Consider the following 26,038-nt stretch of genomic DNA (forward strand, 5'->3'; position numbering starts at 1 on the left):
GTTATCACAACAGACATCAACTCCAAAAAAAGACAAAAACGGCCAAAGACCAGATTTCCAAAAAGGATCTTTAATAAATAGCGGCAAAATGACTGACTTTAAAAACATCAGCAGCTCTTTGTGGCGAACACGTGGGACAAGTAACCGCCTGAAGAGCTAAAGTATCATTTTGTTTGCTGTTGAATACGATCACCATTTCTTAATACAACAAACAGGGCGCAGGTTAGAAAGAGGGTGACGAGATGACTTTAAGTCACTCCTCTAGAACTCTGTTTACAAATATAGGGCCGAATCGCATAACAGTTTAGAAAGGTCCTTTTTGTGGAAAATGTCCAACTGGTTGATGCAATTGTGACAAACTGAAAGGGGAAAAATAAATCAGTGTGAAATGTTTGGACAAACAATCTGTCATTTTGATCCCACCAATGAGGCCAGAATGTGACCGAGTCTTCTTTAAACTAAATGGCAGATAAGAGAAAGCGTTGGCCCCCCCCCCACACACACATCCGGAGTAAACATTCCACATTAGCAAACACGAGGACCTGGGAGTCCGCAGAGGGATCTAGACACACTCCTTGGCTATCAGCTCCCCCCTCCCCACACAGGACACATTTACTCTCTCCGTGGCTACGGTGAGTGATGACTGCTCTCTGCTTTGACTTTATCTGAGTGACAATCACTGGAGGTCCTGTTGTGCTTTAGGATCGTACTGTCCATGCCTCGTTGTCTCTTCATTTCCCCAATGTTTCTATTTGTGCTTTTCTGTGGACTGCTACTGTAGGAACAGTATACTAAAAGCCATGACGACACAGCAGCAAGCCACCCACGGACTCTTCCGTTCACCTGGAGCAAAGAAATGATGTAAAGTTGAAAGCAGAATTGCTTAACAGCATTTCAGTAATACGATGATAAAAACACATGTTTCGTAAAACAAGGGGTATTCATAGGCTTACCTATTCGGGCACACTTCCAGAAAATTCCTAGAAGCCTAAAAGAAACACATTGAAAAATGGTAAGCACAAAAAAAGACTCAAATGATTTGACTGCTTTGTGAAAGTTAACCGTCTAATCACTATAATAATAAAATGCTTTGATCTGGTGATACACAAAGTGGAAAAGGGGCAGCAGTTTTAATATGTTGAGGTAGCTACAGTAACTTCAAGTCAGACTCCTGTCCCTGCTTTACAAGACGACTGTGACCACTTTGGTACAAAAACCCAGACAGCTATCAGATGTCAGTGTCCATGTGAAGCCAGGGGTGCTCACATGGGGAAAGTGGGGGTGGGGGGGGATCAGGCAAATCGTATTATCTCCAGTGACAGCTGAGGGAAACTGGCATTCCAGGCCTTCACTTTCTTCTGAGGCGTTTGCTGGCCTTTGTGAGGGTGGGTGTTTGCAAATCCAGCCAACTTTCAACCAGATGGGGTCAGCATTTTATTTGTATTTGATTGATTTAGGATAGTCCTGGATTTAAAATGTATTTGTAAATATATCATGTTAATATATTTTCTGTACAACACACACATTCTTCCCCTCAGACTCTAATCTATCCCTACCACACCAGAATCATTTGCAAAATGGGTCAACAAAAATAACAGTTCATGCCTTAGTCAACAAATCTATCAAGAGGGACACTATTAAACCATCCATCTGCCAGTCTCATGTGTTCGTCTGAAGAGGGCGTCCCTCCCTGCTCCAATGGTGTGTGTGCGTGTGTGTGCGTGTTTGGGTGAAAGAGAAGTGTGTGTGTGTGTGTGTGTGTGTGTGTGTGTGTGTGTGTGTGTGTGTGTGTGTGTGTGTGTGTGTGTGTGTGTGAGAGAATGCATCTGGCTGTTCCTGGGCTGTGCCAGACTTATTAGAAGTGAATCATGGAGTTAGTACATCCAAGAATAATAATGATTCAGTGTGAAGAACATTTAGGCCTTCTGCCTCTTTACTCACATCAATGAGGAGCGTCTTATTAGCTGAAAAAATAAGCAAGTGTTCTTTAAAGGCAGTTACATAGGGATGGGAAATTGCAGGGCTTAGGCTAAAGCTTTATCGCAGACCATTTCTTGTTGTTTTTTACCCCAGAGAGAAATATCATTAATGTAAGTTGAAATACAGAAGTGACCACCTAGGAATCAACTATTGTAATGAAGACGTTTATGGGGACGGGACCTTGAAGGATGAAGCCTAATGCATAAGCTTTACATGACAAATCATTTGTGTGTTGAATGATTGCCTCGCCTTGCATTGTCAGTAGCATGCACTGAATGATATGACTGGTGACAGAAAAGCATGACTTTTTAACCCTGAAACTAAGACTTTAATGTAACAAAAAGGATTTGGTTATGCAGCTTTTTATAACATGGTCTCCTTCGAAGACATGAAGGCAGGTATTTGAGGGTTCAAATGACTGGAAAGACTTCAATGGCAGCTTCTTAAGTATCGCAAACAGTATCTGATCATACCCGGTCTTGTTCTTGTCTATCAGGCTGGGAGCCAGTGCTCTGATGTAGGCACAGGTACAGATCAGGAGGAGAATCACTGTCAACAGTGACTGGAAGTTGAAAATGGCCGACTGCAAGATGACACAGAATTACATATTTAGTACAGAAAGGATCTAATGCCCCTTAACATCAATAAGTCATCAAATCCAACACTGATGTAATGCTAGTTGTTATAAGGAATGTTGTTGTACAAGCCGTTCCTCCTGTGTGAAAAAGATGTGGGGTGGCTCTGCAGACACAAATGGACTCACACTTGTCAAAAACACTTAACGCAAAATTGAGGAAAAGGAAATAACATGTTTTTCTATATGGTGCCAGTGAAAAATATCCTACAATTTTATGAGATCACTCACCTGCCTAAAAAGGTATATTGGCATAAGACAAATCTTTATTTCATATGGTGATCATGCGCAAAAGAACGAGACTCAATTATGCTGTTTGAGTCATTAAAAAAAAAAAAATATATAAATATAAAACTCACAAGAAATCAGTTAGTTGAAGATTTGTAATTATGATTTTGTGTATTAAAAGCGTATTTCCTAGCTTTTTCCACCTGTGTCAGACAGGCTTCTAAAATGGTAAGCAATTCAAAATGATGATAATATAAACTCATTCACCCACTACATTCATCAGTCATCCTTTCACTGTTTGATATCTACAATGGAGTACAGGACATCTCACAGACACATCCAAGAATGCTCAAGGATTCATACATTTATTTAATTCAATGAACTGTTTACTTGTGAAGGTACTCCAACCCTACCAAGGGGCTCTGCAATGATCTTTGATGCAACCAGTCTTGTGACCTCTTTTTTTCACTCACATTAACATGTGCATTCATCCAAGAGTCTTTTTTTTAGGTAGTATTCACATACAATGCTCTCATTTAATCCAGAAATTACCATCTTAAAACTACAATAACTTATTTTAATAATTATAAAATGGGTGATATATTTTTGTATTTTACAATAATTAAACATTATTGCGCATATACAAATTAAATAATCAACAAGTACATTCATGCATACTTTTTGCTCTATAGCACTAATTATCATCCCTCGAACAGGCTGTTTGTTATTGATTCATGTGTTGTATATGTAGAACGTTGTTGATCAATTGCTTTTCATTACGATTGCAATTCAATAAGTTATTTGTGGAATACTTAAGTTACCTGCAAACCAACAGACTTTTCCTTAAGCCAAACACAGATGCTCTATGAACTATGGTGCATCTACGTGGCAAATTGCGCTGCTGCATTGATAACAATGCTCAAGCATTTGTTCTTTTCTTATGAAACCCTCTCATTGACACAGAAACGCATCTTAGATGGTGATGTTAAAATGTATTGTAACGATATTTAAGCACGGAAACATTCATCTTACAGTTGACTGGCTAAACTTTTAGCCTATTTTAGCTAACCTATGCTAGCGAGATAGTTTAGCATTTACCATACGTCCTGCTTTACATCGAATTTTAGCCGTTAGTTGCTTTATGAGTGTTTCGGGACACTGATTAGACGTAGTGTGTGTGTTAAGGAGTATGCTTAAAATATGCTGTACAAGAGCCAAGGCGAGTTATAAATAAAAACAAGCTTACCATTTTTGTCAAGTCAAAGCCACATCACACTTCCTGCTCTCTCGAAGATACGCGACGTAACTAGCGTAACTTTACGTGACGTAATTACGCGCTCAACCCCGATTGCTGATTGGCTGAGAACACAGGCGTTGAAGCTTGAACATTCTGTCAAATAATTGCCAACAGGGAGAGAGCTGCAATGATTTCAGATTCATGCAAAAATGCCTTCGTTTGGACATCGCAGTAGTAAGCACATACAATACCGTAAGTCTTTTGGGAAAATATGTAGGTTAAGTGTTTTACCAACACTACAATTGTTGTTAATTCAGTCTGATTTGAGTGAAAACCACTTACATTTGAGAAGCGGATACATAGCAGCACGCTCTAAAACTCGCCGTTCTGCAGTTCAAGGCATACATTATTATCTCTTAATGTACGTTACAACAAACATTACCTTTTTTCCATTCATGGATGTGTAAAGATACGTTATGGTGATTAAGGTAGTAGAAAGATATTAGGAACGTAGAAGAGTCAGCATTTGCAGAACCCGGAAGTAGCTATAACGTTATGATTATTTTATAAGGCTGTGAATAGTTCACTTCCAAAAAAAGAAGGAAGAAAAAGAAGGCTTCAACCCTAACCCCTAAAAAATAAATCCCTTTATCCAATAGCGAAATGTAACTCTTTTTCTTATAGGTCCACATAATATACAGTATCTTCCACTCTTTTGGTGACGTATAAATCTGAAATTTTTGTGGTGCACTTTTCCCTCAGAGTTTCACAACATAGTCCCTTCCCTCTAACCAGCCACGGCAGCATCTTGATTCCATTGAAAACATGTTTCATAAATCCCCACCAACACTTCATTCACAGACACTCCAAGGGAGATCCTCATGTAAGAAGAAATCTGTCAGATTGTTAACCACACATAAATAATGTTTTGCATTTTTTACTGCAATAGTGTGGAGTCTGGACACAACCTTGGTGTAAAAAGAGACAGTCTTCCGATGGATTGCAGGTTTGTAAAAGCAAAAGATAAGCAAGACTCACATTGCTCTTCATGTGATTAAGTATAGTTTACAGTGGATTTAACTATGTAAGCTACATCCCAGTTAATGTCACAATATGCCTTTCTAACTTTTGATACCATAAAAAAAAAAATCCATATTCACTACCGGTTTGATAATTCAGGGAATTGTTATAGATTTCTATTAAAAGTAACATATCAGAGTGTGTGTTGAATCACTGTCCGAGAGTCGAGAGAGCAGCTCTTCCTTATGCATTGATACTGCAGAAACTTTGGATCAGTTTCAAATATTCATTGATACTTGCGGGTTGCTAATTCTGATAAAAGTCATCAGAGCATACCTGATAATATTGCAGTCAAATCAAGGCATGATGTATATTCTGTATGTGCAATCATTTAATATTTGAATTAAAAAGAAGATTAGCTCCAACGCTTTTGGAATAACATTCCTTATTCATTGCAGTTAAACCTTCTTTAATAAAGTATAGATGTTTTATTTATTTTAATTAAGCTGAACTGCAGTTTAAATGGTCACATGGATTCTTATCAGTTTTGACCCTAAAACAATATGACATTCAGAATTCAGAACAGATGGTAATAATTTGAATTACGCCACCAAAGTCCTGTCAGAGGTGGTCGTATTATGCATTGGTCTCTTAACTTTTACACAACCGCAATCTTCACTAAGAGTTGCTTTTGTGACTGAGCAGGGGTTTACTCTAGCAACTTATTCCTTGGTGAATATTTGAGATATGAAATGACCTGTTATGCGGATAGATAGTGTAGTGGCAATTTCTTATATTACTTTATATGGTAAAACCAAATGATGATATTATGCTGAGAAACTGTTTGATCAACTCAACCTGTTGTATCACACGGTAGCTTCCTGCCAAGGTCGTACCTGGAGGATGCGGCTCTCCCTATGAGAGCATTGCAAGATAACAGTCAGGAGAAAGTCTTATCTCTTTCTTCTCTAGTCAGCAACAGTCCTCTATAAAACAAACACTCACATGTTCCCCTGTGTGCACTCCTGCAGACTACTCTGTACTCTGTGAGACATGTACCTTTTTGAAGCACTTCAATTAAAGAACCAACAAGACAACGCTGTTTGCTTTCACCATTTTATTATTGATTGCTCTCATTGTACATCTTCACAGTATTGACGAGTCTAAAAATATCCACGACAATAGCCAGATGTTATATACAACATTATACAGAAGAGCTGAGGACGAGAGGACAACCCTTTGCAGGCTAGTAATGTTTGTTTAAAAGGAATGCTTTTGTTTAAATTAGTAATATCTTCAAGGTTTTGAATGCAGAGTTAAAGTTAGTGTGATCACTGTTTGGCTTCTCACTCCTATCCTTTGTTGCAGGACATTTAAAATGTCTTTGCGAATAACCAGTGCTACAGTTTCTATTCTCAAAAGTTTCAATAACTGAAGCATATGTGTTCCTTGTGTAGTTTCAGTGGAGTTTATATTATTGAAATGTATTAGACGAGTTAACGCACATACCTGTATACTCTTAATTTTCTGTGAACGAGGGTGTGATCGCGTTGCAGCTTGTATTAAAGTATTTTGCCGCCATTAGCGCTATTGCTGCTCACAAACAGAATACACATTTCCAAAGATGTTAAATATAGATCTGAAACAATCTTAAATGCTTTTTCTACTATATGGGTTCAATACATATGTTTGAATTCAATACAGGAATTATGAGCCAATGAGACAAAGAGCAGGACCCTGAACAACACTATATCACAGTCCCCTCGGCGAGCAGCAAAAGTATAAGTAGTAAAATGTCCATGGTCCAATTACAGTAGTTCTTTAAACATAGTGTTTGTGTAAAAGCATGCATTGGTCAAATTGTGGTCACACACCCTTAACATTTAGGCCTTGATTTATGGTGGTGCGTATTATCTGTGCTTACACCGTTTCTATTTGTCAAGTGGCTTAAATGAGCTAATACGTGATAATAACAATGAACAACAGCGAATGACACAGTCCGTTGCTATTAAGTGCTGCACCGCTTTATTCCCTGAGCGATCATTGGAGTTCTTCTTTAAATCTTGGAGCCATTGTGTTGTAGAAAGCATGAAGGGAAAGTCCAGTGGAAGGACAATGAGAGGAAGACTGGCCTAATTGTCTATAGGCCCATTAAACAGATAGTTAACTGCCTTGGCTTTTCTACTCTCTATGAACCCATTTAAGTCACTATGCATAATTAGAGGCTTTCTTTGTGACTCATTTACCTAGTACTTCCTGCAGTTATGTCGTGCAGTTTTCATATGCGGCAATGTGAAAGAAATGACAATGAAAAGGTTGAGGAAAGAAATTACAGAGGGAGGAAGTTAAGAGGATGAAGGCTGTGTGTCAAAACTGTAGGGGAGCAATCGTTGATGATTTAAGCATTCCTGTGGTTTGGTCCGCCAACTGAGTTACTGAACGGTAAGACTTTGGGATTGACTTTGAAGGTTTGCGCGGCTCACCATTCCTGACATACAGTGCTGTTTATTTAATTGGAGTGTCCTTCTGTCTTTACCACAGGGTCATCGTCCCTGCGCAACAGATGTTACAGTAACTAATGAGTAGCTGGGCTCACTTTATGAGGTTAAAGTTGAACCCTTCAGCCCCCTCATCTTGTTCATCCCCTTTCGTCCAGCCACACCCCTTCTCAAAGCACAAAGGGTCAACTTTGCTGCAAGGTTTAGTGTGCCAGGGCTCTGCTGAATGTCTCATTTTAAATAACCTTAACCACCTGCTCTGTCAGCATATAGCATGGGGGATGCAAAGAAAGAATAAAATAACAAAACTACGTGCTGTCACGTCCTAACTTGTAACACCGAGTCCGAAGGCGCTCATTTTTCATTTTTGAAAACATGTCCAGCTTAGCTAACTACCAATTTAGCTGTCCTTTTCCCTGTATCCCCACACACTATGCCCTGTAGTTAAGCAGGGGAGATGTTCAACTCACCTCTCACTTCACGTGGAAGCAGTAATCACGTGTTCTAGCCTAGACATCCGTAATAAAGTAAAAGTTCTCAAGACCCCTGAGAAGAAGAATAGTCCGTACATGTAAGGAACAATGTCATGGATCTTATTGAAACCCTTAGATCAACATTGTTTGTAACTGATCTGTTGAACAGAGTCAGCTTCTGGAAGGATACTTAACTTTAACTGCAGCAGTGAATCGGTTTGCCAACGCATAAGGCCTCCGAGGGCAATGTGACATTTAGCAAACAGGCTCGCTCAGCATGTAGAGGAGTTTAGTATTGGCAAATAATGATTTAGTTAAGAGCATGTTGAAACATCACTGAATGCTAGGACCCATGACTTGCAGGGCTGTGATTGTCCCTTGCTTGCTATTTTCAAACATTCTGGTTCTTCTGGAAATGTTGAATTGTCTCCCTATCTACTATCTAACTTTCCACCAACTGTCCACAAGGTCCAAATCAATTTTAAGGTTATTATTAATCCCTGCAGCTAAATAATGGTTCAACTTTCTTCTACAGTGTATCATATAGTTTGATTTCTTCTGACAAAGCAATGTGAGTTTTACATGCTTTAACTGAGCATACTCGAGGGATGTTTCCAGACTTAAGTCTTGTTGTGCAAACTGATGTAGTTTGTGTGATTCAAGGGTATTCAGACTCAATAGATGTACTGTAGATCGTTGGATAGCTCTTCTCTTCACACTGACTAAATTCAAACAACAACTTGGCCTTTTTCGGTATCGTACTTCTATTTATCTTTAATAGCTTGTAATTAACTCGCTGTAGGTCAGGGAGCCCCCAACCCCGCACCAAAAAACCTGCCAAAAACACAGAGAGAGCCCTATTAAAGACACACAGGGACATGTTTTTACCAAATCCAAGAAGTAAAACAATGAGGCTCATTGATGCAACTGGAGGTTCAACACAAACTTGTAAAATCAAATTGGCTTGGTAAGAGGTCCAAATCATGATCCCAATCCACGTCATAACCTGAACACAATGCCACGGACCTGTTTCTGGAAAATGTATTCATTATGGTTAGAGTTTCTCAACTCCTATCTTTGATTTCTGCAGGTCATGAGTGGAATAGTCCAACAGATCTCTGTAGGTGCAGCCACCCCCTACTTCCTGCGAGTGGACTGGGCCGTCGACCTGGGTGCTGGATTCACATTAGCTCTCACCGATGGACACTCGGCGTGGATCGGAGAGGGTAAAGACTTCCCATATGCAAACTCAAAAACAGATGAGGAACCTACAATTGTTGGCTTGTGTGTTCTACAAAGACTTCAATCTTTTGACCATTGATTAGACTAGGTTGTCACCAGGTTAGCATCATCATCAGACCGTCCCAACTGTGGAGGCACCTGGCTGACCCCATCCCACAATATTGTAGCTGTTAGTCTTTAAACAGAGGGACAGCAGTGACCTTGTTCCATCATCCTTTCCAACCTCTGTGCTGCAGCTTACAGGTGTAGAAAGTAGATTAAACTCTACAAGGCTTGTCTTTGTATGTGTGTGTGTGTGTGTGTGTGTGTGTGTGTGTGTGTGTGTGTGTGTGTGTGTGTGTGTGTGTGTGTGTGTGTGTGTGTGTGTGTGTGTGTGTGTGTGTGTGTGTGTGTGTGTGTGTGTGTGTGTGTGTGTGTGTGTGTGTGTGTGTGTGTGTGTGTGTGTGTGTGTGTGTGTGTGTGTGTGTGTGTGTGTGTGTGTGTGTGTGTGTGTGTTGTAACATATGCACATGAGTACCTTTTCTCTGGAAGGACACCTGGAACTTAACTGCTCTCTAGTTTTCTATTGCCGTCCATCTGCAGAGTTGACAGGCAGAGATGGGGTTGTGACAGCTATGTGCGGGCTTCTGGGTCGTCAGTGTTTCTGTGTTTGATGTGTTAATTGGGACCCTGAGCCCCCTGTGAGCAGCTGTGCAACAGCTGATGACATTCCCCTCGGTTTCTCCGAACGCTTCCTTTTTAAATCTGCTTTCACATGTATTCACGCATTGCCACATAATTAATGTTTATAGCTTTGCTCTGCAGTCTGCCGTCACCTCTTTGCTTTTCTCTCAACTGAACACTTGAAAATGATGCAAAAATGAGAAAAATGCCTTTTATTTGTGTTCAGTTTCAGAAGATGAGGTGACAAAAGAAGCCAACGACTTGGGAGCCACAAGGGACAGATATGTTGAGGATCTTCTTCAAGCGCTAACAGGAGGAGGAGGAAGTGGAGGAGGAGGAGGAGGAAGGAGAAAAGGAGACAAGGCTGTGTATTCATTCCACGTCACAACAGATCACTGCCATCTCTCATATCAGAAGATCTGTAATGACATCTCGGTGAGCAAAAGCTTTGGGTGGATTCATATTATACCGTGTTATAAAATCTTCAAGGTTAACAACATGGTCTAGTGGACAAAACCTTTATGTATTCAGGTTTTAAAGGTCATATAAGAGACAAGGATCAGCAGCTTGAAGGCTGTCTTCAGAGAGACAACAGCACTGCTTAAAGTGCATGGCTCATTTTTTATATTTATATCGGGCTGCTGCTTGAGCACAGCAGTGTCGTCAATGCAGAGGGGAATGGTAAAAACAAAGTAGGGTTGATTTAAAAGATAAAAGAAAAAAGAAAAAAAAGGGTGTACCTGACTTAACTTCGGCTGCAACCCAATTAAACGTTATCTGGCATGTTGTCGCCTATGCGCAGTTCTGAACAATTGCTTTGTAACGTGAATGACATTATTCTTCAAAAACTTTCAAACATATTCATTTATATTTTATTATCTGTAGTTTGATGACACTGACTGAAATTGTTTCACTGTTTTGTTTCATTGTGATAGATAACACATGTCGTACCGAAAGACGTATAGCATACTCATTAACTAAAGGTGGTTTAAGGAATCTATACCTACAGATTAGCTCTAATGCATTTGAATGATGTCAATCTATCACTACTTCACCCTTAAATTCCACATCATGCACTCCCCTGTGTCTCTGTCCCCTCAGGTTAAACACATCTCACGACAACTAAATAGAAAGAAAGTCTTTTTTTTTTTTTTTTTTTACAGGGGGCTGTTAAAAGGATGAGGTTTATATTGTCCCCACATTAAAGCAGAATTAGAATGGCTTGGTTGCCTTCAGGCCACTTTGGAAAAACCCAGAGATAGGAATCATTCAGTCGTCCAATAGCAACAATATAAGGCAGTTGTCTAACGGCCACAGCTCATAAAAATTTGGGGAAAAAGGTTTGCTGATTGAAGGTTTGTTAAATGGTAAGGTGGAGCTAGCTTGAGTTAATGTAAACAATTGGTTCCCCACATAAAAGCGCATCTTTTCTTGAATTTCTGTTGTCTCTGACAGAAACATACATGACTAGCTGTGCTTAGGGGATTCTTGCATAGCTCAGAGTGAGTGACAGGTTGGAAGGAGTACAGGTCATAGTGCTTCCAATTGATTTGGTGTTACTTATCGTGAGAGGATGCTTTTGCCTCCGGGAGGCAGGTCACCAGGGGTCCTGGGACTGATGTGAAGGCAACAGAGACCAGAGGGTGAAGGCCAAGGGGGTTAGGAAAGCTAGAGACCATAAAACTCTGATTTATGAACAGGACAGTCCCATCTAACAATCTTAGACAACAGTTGATTAGAGTCGTATTCTTTTCTTTCCCCAACTCCCCCTGGCTCTCTTTTTGTGTCGGTGAGTGTTGGGTATACAAGTGTGCCTCTATGTGTGCATGTTTCCGTGTCTGGACATGTGCAGAGTGCAGAGATACTGTGTCTCTTAGGTGAGACAGCCAGGCTATTGGCCTTTGACATTCTTCACAAAACAATTATTTTTGATGGGACATTTGAAAGATCATCTTGATAATGAAATGATAAATGGATCAAGAAACAAAAGAACAAACATTTTAAGCAATACACACACAGGGCTTTCTTAATGGAATACAAGATAATCCATTTTGACTTTAGTTTGCAATGGATTTCTAATGCTTTGATTTTTGTAAGCCTTTATTAAATCACTTTTAGATCTGATTACATCACCAACCACAAGAGCGACTCACAAATATACAGCCGCCATCATTTGACTATTATATTCCAAATCAAACAATTTCATAGGTTTTATCATGACATAAATAATCTCTCTCATTTGTGCAGGGGGAAGCCAAAAGGAGCAACTAGACCACACAAAATATAATTGACAGTTGTCCAAATTTATCCAGCTCCCAGTCTGCTTTTCAAATATGTATTTAATGCTCATAATGTTGCTGAGAGTACTCATCACTGTGTGTGTGTGTGTGTGTGTGTGTGTGTGTGTGTGTGTGTGTGTGTGTGTGTGTGTGTGTGTGTGTGTGTGTGTGTGTGTGTGTGTGTGTGTGTGTGTGTGTGTGTGTGTGTGTGTGTGTGTGTGTGTGTGTGTGTGTGTGTGTGTGTGTGTGTGTGTGTGTGTGTGTGTGTGTGTGTGTGTGACACAAATCTAAAAAAAACAGCGGGACTATTTGCATTGAGTGCTAACTACCACTTTTGCTTAACACCTGCTTCTTTTTTTTCCTGCTCTCCTTTTTTCAACACGTTAGAGGTTCAAAAGTGGAACATATTTTCCCAGCCAGAAATTACCAAAAGTTTCCTTCGGGTTTGGAAAAAATAGGCTGGAGACAAAACAGGTGGCAAACTTACCCTGACATTAATATTTTATGAATATGACCCCAGAGGTTGTAATGATGAATGCCATTTGGGTGTTCCTCGTTAAATTGCTACTAAGCAGGTGTTTTACATTGCCAAGTCAGAAATTATCTCCTCCTTAATGTCTGTTTGAGTACCAATCTGTCATTGATGGAGAGCTAAATATTTTAGTTCTGACACTTGCTTAAACAGACACCTAAACTTCTAAGGACTTTGAAACATGTTATTAGAGTTAAAGGCTCGTCTCTGTCTGTAGAGAGTTTTAGAGATTTTCCCTTACACAAGTTGATTACACAATAGGAGCACAATATGTAAGTTTAAGGCCTGGCAGACTTTATTTGACATTATCAGTTAATACCTGTGTTGCCTCTCTTTTAGTTTTAAAGAACAAACAGGAAAATGCTATCAAGCGCTTTGACAATAAGCATGATGGTCACACACATGTTGGAACAGGGATCCAGAGGCTTCCTATCATTTATGAATATTGTCTCTCTGTGTTTGAGAATACTGAGCTGCACATTTCTCACTTCAGACTGACTTTCGATTCTGGGAGACAGAGGCTTTAATGCTTTCCAGTTGTACTAATTACAGCCACAGGATTCTGGATGAGTCTGGGGGAAAGCATGTGACACTGATTGTCAATGTTTTATGTTTGTCAAAAAGCACTTATGTTATTGTTCACTTGGGATTCCAGCTGTGCAACATTACTCCACAAGTCAATGTTTTTATGTTATGATTGAGTTATCCCAAAAGATGAAGTGTGAAGTTTACAATACATGCTTGTTTTGAATGTGTTTGTTCCTTCACAGCATTTGAGTGTTGTAAACACTAATATTTCTAAATGTGTGGGCCAAAACCAAAAACCTTACATATACAATTATGACAATACTTTTAGCAACTTTAATGTGGCTCGTTTTTCTCTTCCCTTTCTTCATGAAAGTATACATTATTTTTAATTGTTGAAGTTCACCTCTTTTCTTTTTTTTTTTACATTTAGCAGCTTTTCTACAATGCTTGGTGGCAGATGTTTCTTTCTCTCAACTTTTGTGTCCTACACCAAACACCATCCAGTGCCATGTGTATATAATAGCATACCTCTGTGGATTTTAAAAACAAATAGCTATATTACTGGCACCGAACTGCAGACATTGGAGATCATCATGGTTTCCTTTATATTTAAACAAACAGGTATTTCGTCTTCCAGTGTGGTGGCCAGCCTCTGATCCTCTGTAAATTGAGACACAACTCATTGCGGTATTGAAACAGTTGTGATACAGGCATATATCATATTAAATATCAATCTAAATTGACCAGAGCCTAAGGTTATGTTTTCAAACGTTAAATTGTTTATCGAAAAAAAAAACGTTTTGAGGGAGGTCCTTTTAGTCAGCTAGTAAATCTATAATTAATATGAAACCATTATAACATAAGACCTTCCCTTTGTGATTGTTTAATGCATTCTGTATGCTGTAGTAAAAGAGCACCATCTGCCTGCAGCTGTTTTCATAAGCCCAGTCAACCCATTATGGGTGCTGCAAATCCCATGTCGTGGCCAAATAGTTTTTATTGTGGTTTCAGACATATTATCTATGGTTACTTTTTTTTTTCTTTTTCTCTTAGATCAGTGAATTTGCTGGTTGAGAGATGCATATAGGCCTTGTTTTAAATGTCATAGAGCCAAGTATTCTAGGCAGATACCTGAGTGATCTTTGACAATTTTCGGCCACTATCTGCTCTGGTACTTTGCCATCGCTTGCCCTGTGTTTACGGGAACATGCAAGTTATCTGGGACCGTCTGAGTGCTGTCCCCCCTCACCTCCTGCTCTTTATCTGCCTCACGCCTCTGCTCGGCGGGCGATGGAGCTGATGGGACAAGTTGATCTTCGCTCTATGCCCACACTTTCCATTCTGAGCACCCTTGCCCATCCTTGAACACTGTGTCTTTGTCATCACGCTCACACTGCCCACTCTTTTCCCTAGACAAAATAATTTTGCCATCAAATGAAATGAGCTAACAGTAAAAACAATATCATTTTAATCAGCTTCCTTTTTGTCAGCTACTATTTGAAACCTTAATCTATAAATTCCAATGATGGCAACTGACTTTTATATTATTGATTACTGCATATTGATTAACGGGGTCTTTGTCCTCTGACCTATCGTAGATTTGGTCTCCATTGATGTGTTGTAAAAGTGTAAAAGGAAAGCTTTGTGTCCTCTGTGCTCACATTGTGGTGTGGTATCTTTTTCACTTGGCTGTAGTTCTTTTGGCTTTGTCCTCCACACCTACGTCTCCCCTCTCCACGGGTTTGACCTTATGATCTGGCTAGCTGTCTGGTGATGCACACAAAAACAGATTGTTAGACCACGCCCACATTGGACCTGGCTGTAATGTAGGACAAACTTAACCTAAATCCTGGAAGATTTTACATTCACATGTTTTGCTAAGTATACAATGTAGTCTCTTTTGTTACATTTTCATCCAAAAAAGTAGTTTTTACAGTTTTACAAAGACATGATATCCATCTTAAAAAAATCAGCCCATCCTGTCAAATAAGGGTCATATGTTTAATCTTGATAGAGGCTGAAAAACCAGCAATGAACAGTTTTGTAGTTTTTTAAGTAACTGTAGAAAAATGTGGCAGTGGGTCGTGGATCAGAGTCAAACAGTCTGACCTCCCACACCTTTCTGGCAACAGTGAGCAGACTGACCTTTCTCTGTATCTCTGTTTCTCAGGAGGGAGGCAACAGCTCAAGAAACAAAGCTATTTATCCCTTTCCTGTCTTATAACAAATATTTTTAATCAATGAAAAAACAACATTCACTACTATTTGACACTGGTATGTAAAGTTCAGAATGCTGCTTGCCTACTTTTCCAGATTTATATTTTGTTTAGTTCTTGTTTCCTCTTTGCTTGCTGCACAGTAAGATAAAGGTCAACTTTTGGTCATCTGGAATTCACATGTTTACACTGCAGGAAGTCTTCTAAGAAACCTTGGAAGTAAAGACATTTAAACACACAACCTTTTGGTATATCAAAGAAGGAGCAGAAGAAATAAACAGCAGCCTCAGTTTCATCAATGTTAATCCAGTAAATAAAGGTTGTGTCTTCAGCAGTTAACATCTCTGTATCTGGTGTCTTAAACTGGTAATACCATGTTAACACGCCGGTCAGGAAGATTTATGGTCTTGAACTAGGTCAGTGGGTAAAACTTTGATGACAAAGTTTAACATATGACATGTTAATGTACAGTAAATGTAGGACATTACACATTTCTTTGAAGTGTGGAAATATTAGTGTATTCAGCATGTCAGAGCCCAAAGCCTTAACATTATACGTTCTCATGTGGCTGATTTATTGCCAAATGACTTTTCTCTGGCGGCAAAGTGAAGATTGAGGCACAGGTAGTAAAAGGGGGAGGAGGGATTTTGAAATAAGATCAAAGCTTTCACAGCTATCACAGCCTCCTATGTGTGCATATAATAATTTGTATCCTACATAGTGTGCAAGTTAGTATATCTTTGAAGCTGACGTGATGACATTGAAAAACCATTCAAACTAATAATTATGAGGCGCTCATGAGGCATTCTTACTGGGCCTCTTCCTACACCAATCTAGCTGTCTCCTAATAATAGTGGACCATCTTGCTCAAACACTGAATCACTATGCCAAATTGCAGATGACTTAAGAGGCTCAGTGTCACACGAGCGAGGAGCCTGCACCGTATCACAGTGACATCTTGATGTTCTTCTAGATCTTTTATGAGTTCTCGTGAAGCTCATCCTCTTTATTTCCTGGGTGGTCTCCTCTATGTCCCGATCCTATCAGGTCGACTTTATTTTTGATTTGATCAGCCCGGGTGCAGTAGCACTGAAAAAGCTCTATCACTATTCCAAAGTACTTTTTTTTACAGAATTATTTCTTCATCTTTATTGATGTTATCCTGGAATTATAGGCCACTGAAAGGAATCATTACCTTTAAGGCTGTCAGTAGTCAGAGTTTTAGACCATTACTCATTTTTTGATGAGTGATCCCTGGTCTGCTCTCTCATCTCGTGCTCAAAACACATGTGAGGACGCACATGAGCCCCTGTGCTCACTGTGTGCGTTTTTCTTAATGCATTGAGCAGTAAGGTATTGAAGGTTATCCAAGCCCCTGAACACAAGAAAAGGACCACATGTAAAAAAGGCAAGTCTACAGACACACTAATGGCTCTGTTTGTAGGGACAGTGGTGCTTTAAACTAAATGCTAGCTTTAGCATGCTAACATTTTAACAGTGACACAGCTAAAAGCTGACTTTTTAGCATGTTTGCTAAATTAGCTTATGGTGTTATCATTACTTTTGCAAAACACAAAAGATATCTGAAGCTGATTCGTCTTGCTAATTTGCTCTTGGTTTCATTCAATATAAGCAGGGTATTTCAAGCATTAAACAATGGAGACACGTTTGTATTGTTAGGGACAGAGAGACACAACCAAAGAAAAAGGTAGGGAAGCTGTTACAGCAAAGGTCCACTTAACATGTCCAGGTTCAACAATGGAGGGGAAAGCAGCTGTGTGGCCTGCCAGGACAGAACTGGCACGGGACAAAAATGACAAGTATTTTATGAGAGCTTTTGAAGATGGCGGCTTTATTACATTGGGTCGGCGACCCCGCCATAGCCCAGAGAAGATTTAGCACCTCGTCACCTTCTGGTTTCCCAGTGCATTATGAACAATACCTGAGTGCTCGTGGACTCATGAGTTCTTGTTATTGTGTGTGTGTGCGCATTCTTACAATCTCCAAGACGACAATCAAGCAAGCTATTTGAACATTGGTGTGGGCGTGGCAGATTTGATGTGCACACTTCAAGTTGACCGCTGCTTCTGAGCTACAGTGTTTTTTCTATTGAATGATAGCTGTTTTCTGTAGATTAAATCCTATTTTGCCTGTCTGAATGCCACAGTGGAATTTAGAAAATGTTACGCATAAACTAAATATTTGGAATCTTCCGCAATTTTCGGTCGCTCGCTGCAATGCCTGAGCCCTGCTTTGGGACTTAATGCCAAAATGTCAACCGAATGAGGAATGCTTTATGACATCTGAAGCCTGTTTGTGATTCCAAAGATTCACAGACAAGATACAACAGAGAGGAAACTGTGAATGATCTTGCATGATTTACTGGTGACTAATGAATGCATCCTGTATTTCAACAAGACCGAAGAAATACCTCGACTTTAAAAGAATCCCCCACTCACATCTTCTGGGAATGACGTTAAGGTGTAAATGCTTACTCCTTTTGAACTGTAAGCAGAAGAAGCTGGTTTGGTTGTGATATTATTGCATTAATACATTATTATATGAATTAAGTACTTTTTCAAGATTGGAGTGCTAGATGTGGTTTTCCCAGGTAACTTCCCCCAGTTTTTCACAGAGGAACCCCTGGTACTAAAGGGGACGCTTGGACATGTAGTCTTAAAACGGTTCTGTTGTCTCCTCCCAGTCTGTCATACTCAAAGGGAGGCTTGCAGAGGTTATGCCTACCATGTTACCATGTGCCATTAACTATCTTAACTGTAACCCGTCAATGCAGAGTAAGGACAGTCGATTACTGAGGTCCTCCCACATTGCTGAGCTCCCCAACTGTTAATCATACAATTTGCACTCTTTTATGATTTGTGCTCTCTCATATTGCTTTGTTCTTATTCTTCTCTTTCATTTCTTTCTTCAGGTTCATTTGGGTTCAGTAGAGCTCCAGCCAGCTCCAGACCCTCTGGAGCTGAAGCGGGAGATGATTGGTCAGTCTCTAAAGTACAGTACAGATCTGGAGTCCAAGAACTGCCAGCTGTTGGAGGAGAACCGTAGACTGAAACAGGAGCACCAGAGAATACTCGGAGAGTAAGGAGGAAGGAAACCAATGCTGTGTTTTTAGCTAATGGGTTTTAAATATGAAAGAATATGTGATGGACAGCAAATATTAAGTTCAAATGGAAAGTACCCCTACAGCATGTCATTACTTTCTTAAGATGCGCTGGTATTTGTTTGTTGGTTGTCTTGTTTGCATGCAAACTCTTTTTGCTTTTTAAGTCGGCCTGTCAGCTGTTTGTAAGCACAGCAATCAACCAGAATGACATCATCACTGGTCGCCCATTTGAGAGAATTAAGGGTTCCACCCTGTGATGCAAACCGGGCTTGTAATTTCTGGGAACTAACCTCAAATGATTTACTTGTGCGTATTTCAGTTAAAATATGACTTCTTTTCTTTTTTTCGTGTAATTGTTTATCTGCTTTTTTGGTTGATTAGCCAATGAATGAAGCATTGTCAGAGATGGAGGATAAGCATTACTTATGTCTCCATGGGGTGGAGGCATCAGCATCACTGCCCTTAACAAATTACTCCCAGAAAACACAAACAAAAAAAACATTTCAAAACATGCATCTGTCTTTCTGTTTTTGCGTGAGCACACGTGTTTCCATGTGCAAGTGGGAGTCCAATCACTTGGATATATGTTTTTGCATATACACTTATGTATTGTTCTCTCCAGGCTGGGGCAGCAAGTGGAGGATAAGGAGATGTTGGAGGGGAAGATGTACTCACGTTTTGTCATGGTGCTGAATGAGAAGAAGGCCAAGATCAGAGGCCTGCAGGAAGCTGCCCGCCATCTCCAGCCCACTGAAGACCAGCAGGCAGATGGAGAGGGTACACATAGGTCAGCAGACTGGTTTCGCATGGCGTTTATTATTCTGTCATGCTCTGGTTTAACTGGCTAGCTTTTCTACTTAAAGCTTTTCTACTTTTTGCCATGTCTTTAGCTTTTGCAGAACACAGTTGCTAAATTGTTACTTTACATGCCTGTGTTAATATAGACTATCGTTGCAGTGCACAGTGTATGGATGAAAGGTTTTACTCACAATAGCTGCTTTTGGTATAGCTGCTTGTGGTCAATACTATAAAATATTGAGAGGTGATTACCCCAAAGGCAGTGTCTTCTAGAGCAGTGGTTCCCAACCTGGGGGGCGCAGGGGGAGCGCCAAATATCATATTTAGACTTTTTTTTTTTGTCTTTTTTTTTGGTCTTTTTTACATATAATTGTAAAGCAATACATGACATGATTGTCACTAAAAGCCTTGTCTCTACATTACATTAAAATATAAAAAATAATTGATTAATTAATTTGAATAACAATTCAAGTTAGTAGCTGTTAAAGGCATAAAAAGACAGAAATGTATAATTCTTTCTTTAATAGAAATGTTTCTTCTGCCCGTAAAGTGTCCAAACCAGGCTTTTCTGGATAAGCTCAGTTTTAAAACAGAGTCATTGTCCATGCCGGTTTCAGTTGGATTATTTGTCACAGTTTCTCTGATCAGATCGGTCTCCTCCATTTTGTAGATTATTTACGACTTTTGAATCCACATAAAAACATCGGCAAAATCCGGTTACTTTGAGCATGTGTTTTAAACAGTTTAATCCCTTTGTGAATTGTTTCCACTTGCGCCATCCTTTAATTTCTTCAGACAGCGGGAATCCAAATGAATGAATCCTGAGTCCAATAACCATCAAAGCCACTCCAATAGTGCTCCTTAATGACGCTTTCATCCTCCTTTAACGAAATACATCACATTCATCTAGTTTGTGACAGTAGTTTTAGCCTTTTTGAGACTTTTAAACTTGAATTACCGCTGTTGCGCTCCCCCCCACTTCCAACAGGAGTCATTTGGGGGGGCTCTTGGGGAAAAAGATTGGGAACCACTGTTCTAGGGAATATTCAAAACTCAACTACATTTTTCTTCTTTCTCACTCAGATTTTTCTATTGGAAAAAGTTTCTGTTCTCAAATGATTTTATTTATTTTAGTGACAATGACACAACTTATGGCGAAGACGACAGTCAGGACAGAAAGGAGGAGACGGTCCAGAGGATCCATCCATCTCAGGAGCAAACTCTTCTCATCACAGGTGTGTGTGATGTGTTAAGAAGACTGCTTTTCATTTTATTTTTGTGAATAATTGGCTAATACAAATGATAATCAATTCCAGAACAATCTGTATAGAACAGTCTATTGTTCTCATGTTTTCCTGCGTAAGAATATGTTGCAACAGCATAATCAGTGAACATAACCAGACTGAAACATCTCCTTGCCCTCCTATTACTCAGAGTAAAGCAACTAGAGTGTTGCTCTAGGGATAGGGCAGAGCCTAACCGATGCAATTCATGACATGATGAGAATTGGCATTACGTTTTATATGTGGGTGTTAACGCACACAAATGTGTGTGAGCTCTGCTGTATCACACTGTAGGCTGAAGCATCATTTGGGATCAGGTGGCAATGTTGTTCATACTTAAATCACTGCTTATTTTTTATCATAGTGAAAAATGCAGATTAGAGGAAAAGAAAATTACTTAAAAAAGAAGGAAAAGACTGTTAGTAAAAATACATATATAAATAATTATGATATACTCATACACATACTAACATACATTTATCAATAGCTGTCTCAATTTGGGACTCTCATAGGTCACCTTTATAAAAATGTACTGTCACAGTGACCATCACTGCATTGTGCTCCAATGTCCCCGTTACTTACAGTATGCATACGCCATGTTTGGTGGGGCAGGGTGTAAGAATTTAACACGGCAACGCTTCGCCCATTCCTGTTACTCCTTGTTATGTCATAGGACAAAATGTGAGTCAGTATTGATGCAGACTTAAAAAGAGTCTTAAGCTTTCCTTGAACTGATTTTTTATTGTCTAATAAACTAGAGAGTTGAATGTAATTGATCATGTAAGCAGGGGGTTTTAACGTAAACTCAAAAGCACAGCGAGCAGAGAGCATACCCTCGGGAAGCCAGGTTCTGGGAAACTCTTTTCTTTGAGTCATAAACCCACCCAGCCTGCTGTTTTTGCTTCAACACAGCCGGCCAGGAGGTGGTCTTTCCTCTTCCTCTGCATCATGCAGAGCCGGCGTGGTGTCACAATATCTGAGTCATACCCCCTGTACTACGAGTTGCAATCTGCCGGGGTAACCGACTGATCGCTCGCTGAATGGCTGCGTTTGTGTTCAGAGCCAAACTCAAGTTCCCCCGAGATGCTAATACAGTTGCGAAACATATTGATGATGCAGTGACTTTAGCAGGTCCTGTTGTTTGGCTCTCATTTTCAACACAAACATGCACACACACACACACACACACACACACACACACACACACACACACACACACACACACACACACACACACACACACACACACACACACACACACACACACACACACACACACACACACACACACACTCCCCCTTCAGTGCAGAGGGATGACGGCTGTAGATTGCGCAGTATGGGTCTTGGCTTACACACTTTGTTGTTTGAAGTGTTTTACAATGCTTTCTTGTGTTCTCAGCTCGTCCGTCACCTGGCACCTATCTTCATCTTCATGCATTGTGAATTTGCTTTTATATTCTCTCCATTTTCTGCATTATGGGTTTGTTTCCAAAGTAATTTTAGTATTTACACTAATTCAGCTGTCCGGCAAATCTGTCTCTAGGCGTTTCTCTTTTGGCCATCACTTGACCATCGTAGAAAACACGCCACAACTTAATGTCAAATTTGTTACAATATGCTGATACATGCCTAATGCATGATTCATTCTTCTTGCTTATATTGTGCAGCTTTACTCTGGTTACCCTAGCAACCAAATCAATTCACACCCACCTTCCCGATAATCTGAGGACAAGAGCCAGGACAAAGTTTTGTATTTACAAATTCAGTAAACACATACAGTAACTACATAAGGTAAACTTTAGTACATTTGAGACCTCACTGACATTTGTTTAGTTTCTGGCCCCACCCATTTGGCTGTCTTCAGGTAAACCCACATCAGAAACCACTTGCATAACAGCAGTTTTATTTGCATTAAAAACACAAACTTTCCCGACATACTACACTTTGACATGCACGGCCCCAGTTAACCTTCGTGCCTCGGGGTGTGTTTTCATATTGCAGAGGCCTCTTAAGAGAGTAATGACAGGGCAGATTTGGAGACAAAAAAAGAAACTCTCTCTTCGACCTGTTCCCTCCAGCATCTGATAGTGACAGCAGAGGAAGCATATCACTCACAATGAGGTGACAGAAGATGAAAGAATAGGAGCTTGACACAGGGGAAGAGAGAATTGGAAAGCAATCATCCATCAGATGTTTTGTAATGTCAGTTAATTTAACCCCATATATCAACAGTAGCAATCATTTCAGCATTCGGCCTTCAATCTCTCAATCTGACAGCAAATCAATTGTCTTAAGTATTTCTTTTTATCTAACACAACTGCTTAATCTGTGAATCTTTGAGTCTGAATGTGCTAGCAGAAGCGTTAAAGGGCAAACAGGTGTGTTTTTGAGTCTATCTGGATGTAAACCATTTTATGACAGGCCTCGTTGGAATGTCAGATCTCTGTTCCAGATAAAGGTCCCATTACTTCAAGTGTGGAGTTGTCCAGGGTTAACAGAGGTTATCTGAAGCCCAGAGACTCCCTCAAATGTTACACAAATGACACAAATAGAAAATTGGGTTTAAGCAATGAAAGTGGAGAATTTGGGCTATGAGAATGACACCCAACATCCCGCCAAAAAATGTTGATCAAGACATCCGAGTGCAGGAATTCAGACTGATTGGAGGAACTTGCAGTCCATCAGAGGTCATTGTGAATAGAATCTAGTACCTTTTTGATTAACAGTAAACATGCTTTTTTGTATCAACTGATTGATAATTTGCTTATATAAGTGACATTATTAATCAAAGATGCTTACAAAATGCAAAGTAATAACATACTAGAAGCATACGAGGCAGGACAGTTATCTTTGGCGTCACACATTAAAACGTGATTCAGTAAGAGTGTGTTTTCTAAATAGTTTGTGTGTGCCTCTGTGTGTCTGTGTGTGCTGTATTGTATGCAGGTTAATCTGGTGAGCCAGGGCATCTCTATGGACCAGACTTTTTCTGATGACGAGGATGAACAACCGCGGCGAAAGCGAAGATTACTTCACACCCTGAGCCCTGAACCTTCTGAGCAGGAATAAAGGCAGGTTAGTCAGATAATCAAATAATGGTTCTAGTTATTTTTTGATTCAGCTTTCCATCAATCATTTTATTTCAGTGCATAGCTGTTTTGTGGAGCCTCTCTTAAAACACAGTAGCAGTACAATGACATGGCTTTTCATTGGAGGTGGGAGAACAAGATTATATTTTGCAGATTTTAAAGTAGCTCAAATACAAAAAATGTATCAACAAGACACAATAACATATCATTTTATAATATCTCCAGGCTGCTTTCAACCACAATACAAGGAATTTATCTACATCTTAGTTTTTTTTTACCCTGTTAAACATTTCACAAATGTTAAAACTGCCACCTCTTCTTAATAACTAGACCACACCAAATATAATATATTTGTAATATTCTATCTCAGATGTTCAGTACATATCGTAAGAACAATTACGAATACATTTCTATGGGTGGGAACATTTTAAGAGTTCAACTCTAGAAAGATTGACTCACTGGTGGGCCTGGCCGGGTTTGAGATATTTATCAGCTTCTGTTAATGTTTGGGTTTACGGAGATGTCTCCTGAACATCCGGCTCATGCATTCGATGTTGTGCGGCCTCTCCCTACATTCACCAGCTGCATGTTTTCTAATACTGACGCTTTGCAATACAATGACTAGAGGTTTTTGGACTGCTGCATCTCTGACTAGACACAGGATAAGAGCTTAGTCCAAACAATGACAGCAGTAGCTATTGAATGTTACTTCAAACCTGAACTTATTTTCTTATTTGGACCCTTACATTTGCATTCTATCACATTTCATCTGTTATAAATATCCTTTTTCATTTCATTCAGCCTTGTATCAAGATATTGAACTGCATTTCCAAAGTACACAAATGAAATATTACATTTGAAATGGAATGTTTGTTTATTAAGTGAGAATAATGAACCACATATTTTTCCTTTTCCTTCCCTTCTTTCTTCCCTTATGTCTTCTCCATCCTCCTCAATAAATAGATACCATTTAGGAACGAAAAGCCTAAATCTAAGCTTTTTCTGATAAATACGTTTTCTTAAAGCCTCTCCAGCTATGTGGCAATATACTTGTGGCTAGTCAACCCTCACCTCGATACACACAACCATAACAGTGACAACCAGGCAACAGAGTCCTGGAGGTGTCCCCAGATTTGTTCCCAGATTTGTTCCCAGATTTGTTCCCAGATTTGGACCCAGATTGGGAAAGCCAGAACATGTCACCATCATCTGGTTTGCTTTAACTGTGACAATTACCTGCTACAGCTCTCATGAGAGCCTAACTGCTTGTCTCTTGTCTTCAATAAATCAAAAGACGAACAACTAATGACGCTATCATTTTCCAGACACTTCAGACTGTGTGCTCCATTGTGAGCTACCGTCGATACTTTGCCCAGATACGTTAATAATCATGAGATAACAGCCACTTAACGCCCTCCAGTGCTTCCTCAGGAACTGCTGCTGTTGCTAATGACTTGGAGAACAAGGTAGAGAATCTGGACCAAGAGTATGGAAGCGATTTCTCAAGAGCTTGACTTCGCCCCGAGCTTGAATTTGGCTGCCAAGCCCCTCGACCTTGTCTCTGGGTTAGACTGAACAAGAGTAACAACTACTGAGGGACAGCAGGCTACACCCAGAAAAAAGGGTGTCACCAACATGGAAACGAAGCTGCCTTGTTTCTGCTTTTTCATCATGTTTGCTGATTTTTTCCCTGCTCTTTTCATTATGAAAATAAACCATGCGCCCTCTCTTTCATTTCCTCTTTATAAACTAGCAGTTTGTCATTTTACCTCCTTTTCATCTGCCCTTTTATTCTGTAGATGTTTCGTGGCCCAAACTCACTGTGTGGTGTTTTGCAGAGGGTTAATGAGCGTATGTTGTCTCTCTGTATTCTCATCCTAACCTTTTCCTTTACTACCAGCTTTAGGTCCTAAGGTTATCACAGTGTGTCTTCACACCGACAGTAATGAACCTCTGGAGATTTACTCGTGTCTTCATCTGACCATTCTACCTTTGACTCCCCGACCTTCCTGCTGTCTTATGATTTTGATGATACCTAAACGTCAGCTGAAGACCACGGGTGGCCGCCTGGATAATCCCACAACACGCGCTTGAAGGTTTACTAATCTCCACTGGAATGTCACACTGTCTCCTCTATACATCCCAAGGCAAGGCATTTTGTGAGCAGAGGCCCAGATCAGTTTCTGAGGATGATTTCCAGATGAATGCATGAAG

General features: G+C 39.9%; 2 protein-coding genes across 6 annotated transcripts; one reads left to right on the top strand and one right to left on the bottom strand.

The window, feature by feature from the left end:
- Positions 1–54: 54 nt before the first annotated feature.
- Positions 55–4,229, bottom strand: tmem167a (transmembrane protein 167A). Its single transcript, XM_079686744.1, has 4 exons — positions 4,089–4,229; positions 2,454–2,563; positions 954–988; positions 55–843 (listed from the first exon to the last, which is right to left on the bottom strand). Exons 1-4 carry the CDS (start codon positions 4,089–4,091, stop codon positions 773–775), a joined length of 219 nt encoding a protein of 72 aa, XP_079542870.1. The 5' UTR covers positions 4,092–4,229; the 3' UTR covers positions 55–772.
- On the top strand, positions 4,206–26,032 carry LOC307042701 (DNA repair protein XRCC4-like). Of its 5 annotated transcripts, none has more exons than XM_079686728.1 (9): positions 4,206–4,331; positions 5,029–5,085; positions 9,161–9,296; positions 10,202–10,410; positions 18,463–18,629; positions 19,277–19,441; positions 20,587–20,689; positions 23,682–23,810; positions 24,788–26,032. In XM_079686728.1, exons 1-8 carry the CDS (start codon positions 4,281–4,283, stop codon positions 23,802–23,804), a joined length of 1,011 nt encoding a protein of 336 aa, XP_079542854.1. In that variant the 5' UTR covers positions 4,206–4,280; the 3' UTR covers positions 23,805–23,810; positions 24,788–26,032. The 5 variants fall into 5 exon arrangements, with proteins under 5 accessions (XP_079542854.1, XP_079542852.1, XP_079542855.1 ...); XM_079686726.1 differs by having other exon boundaries at positions 25,725–26,032; XM_079686729.1 differs by having other exon boundaries at positions 23,682–23,806.
- The last annotated feature ends 6 nt before the right edge of the window (positions 26,033–26,038 follow it).

The sequence above is a fragment of the Notothenia rossii genome (genome assembly GCF_949606895.1).
Source record: "Notothenia rossii genome assembly, chromosome: 6".
In the NCBI taxonomy this organism is placed as follows: domain Eukaryota; kingdom Metazoa; phylum Chordata; class Actinopteri; order Perciformes; family Nototheniidae; genus Notothenia; species Notothenia rossii.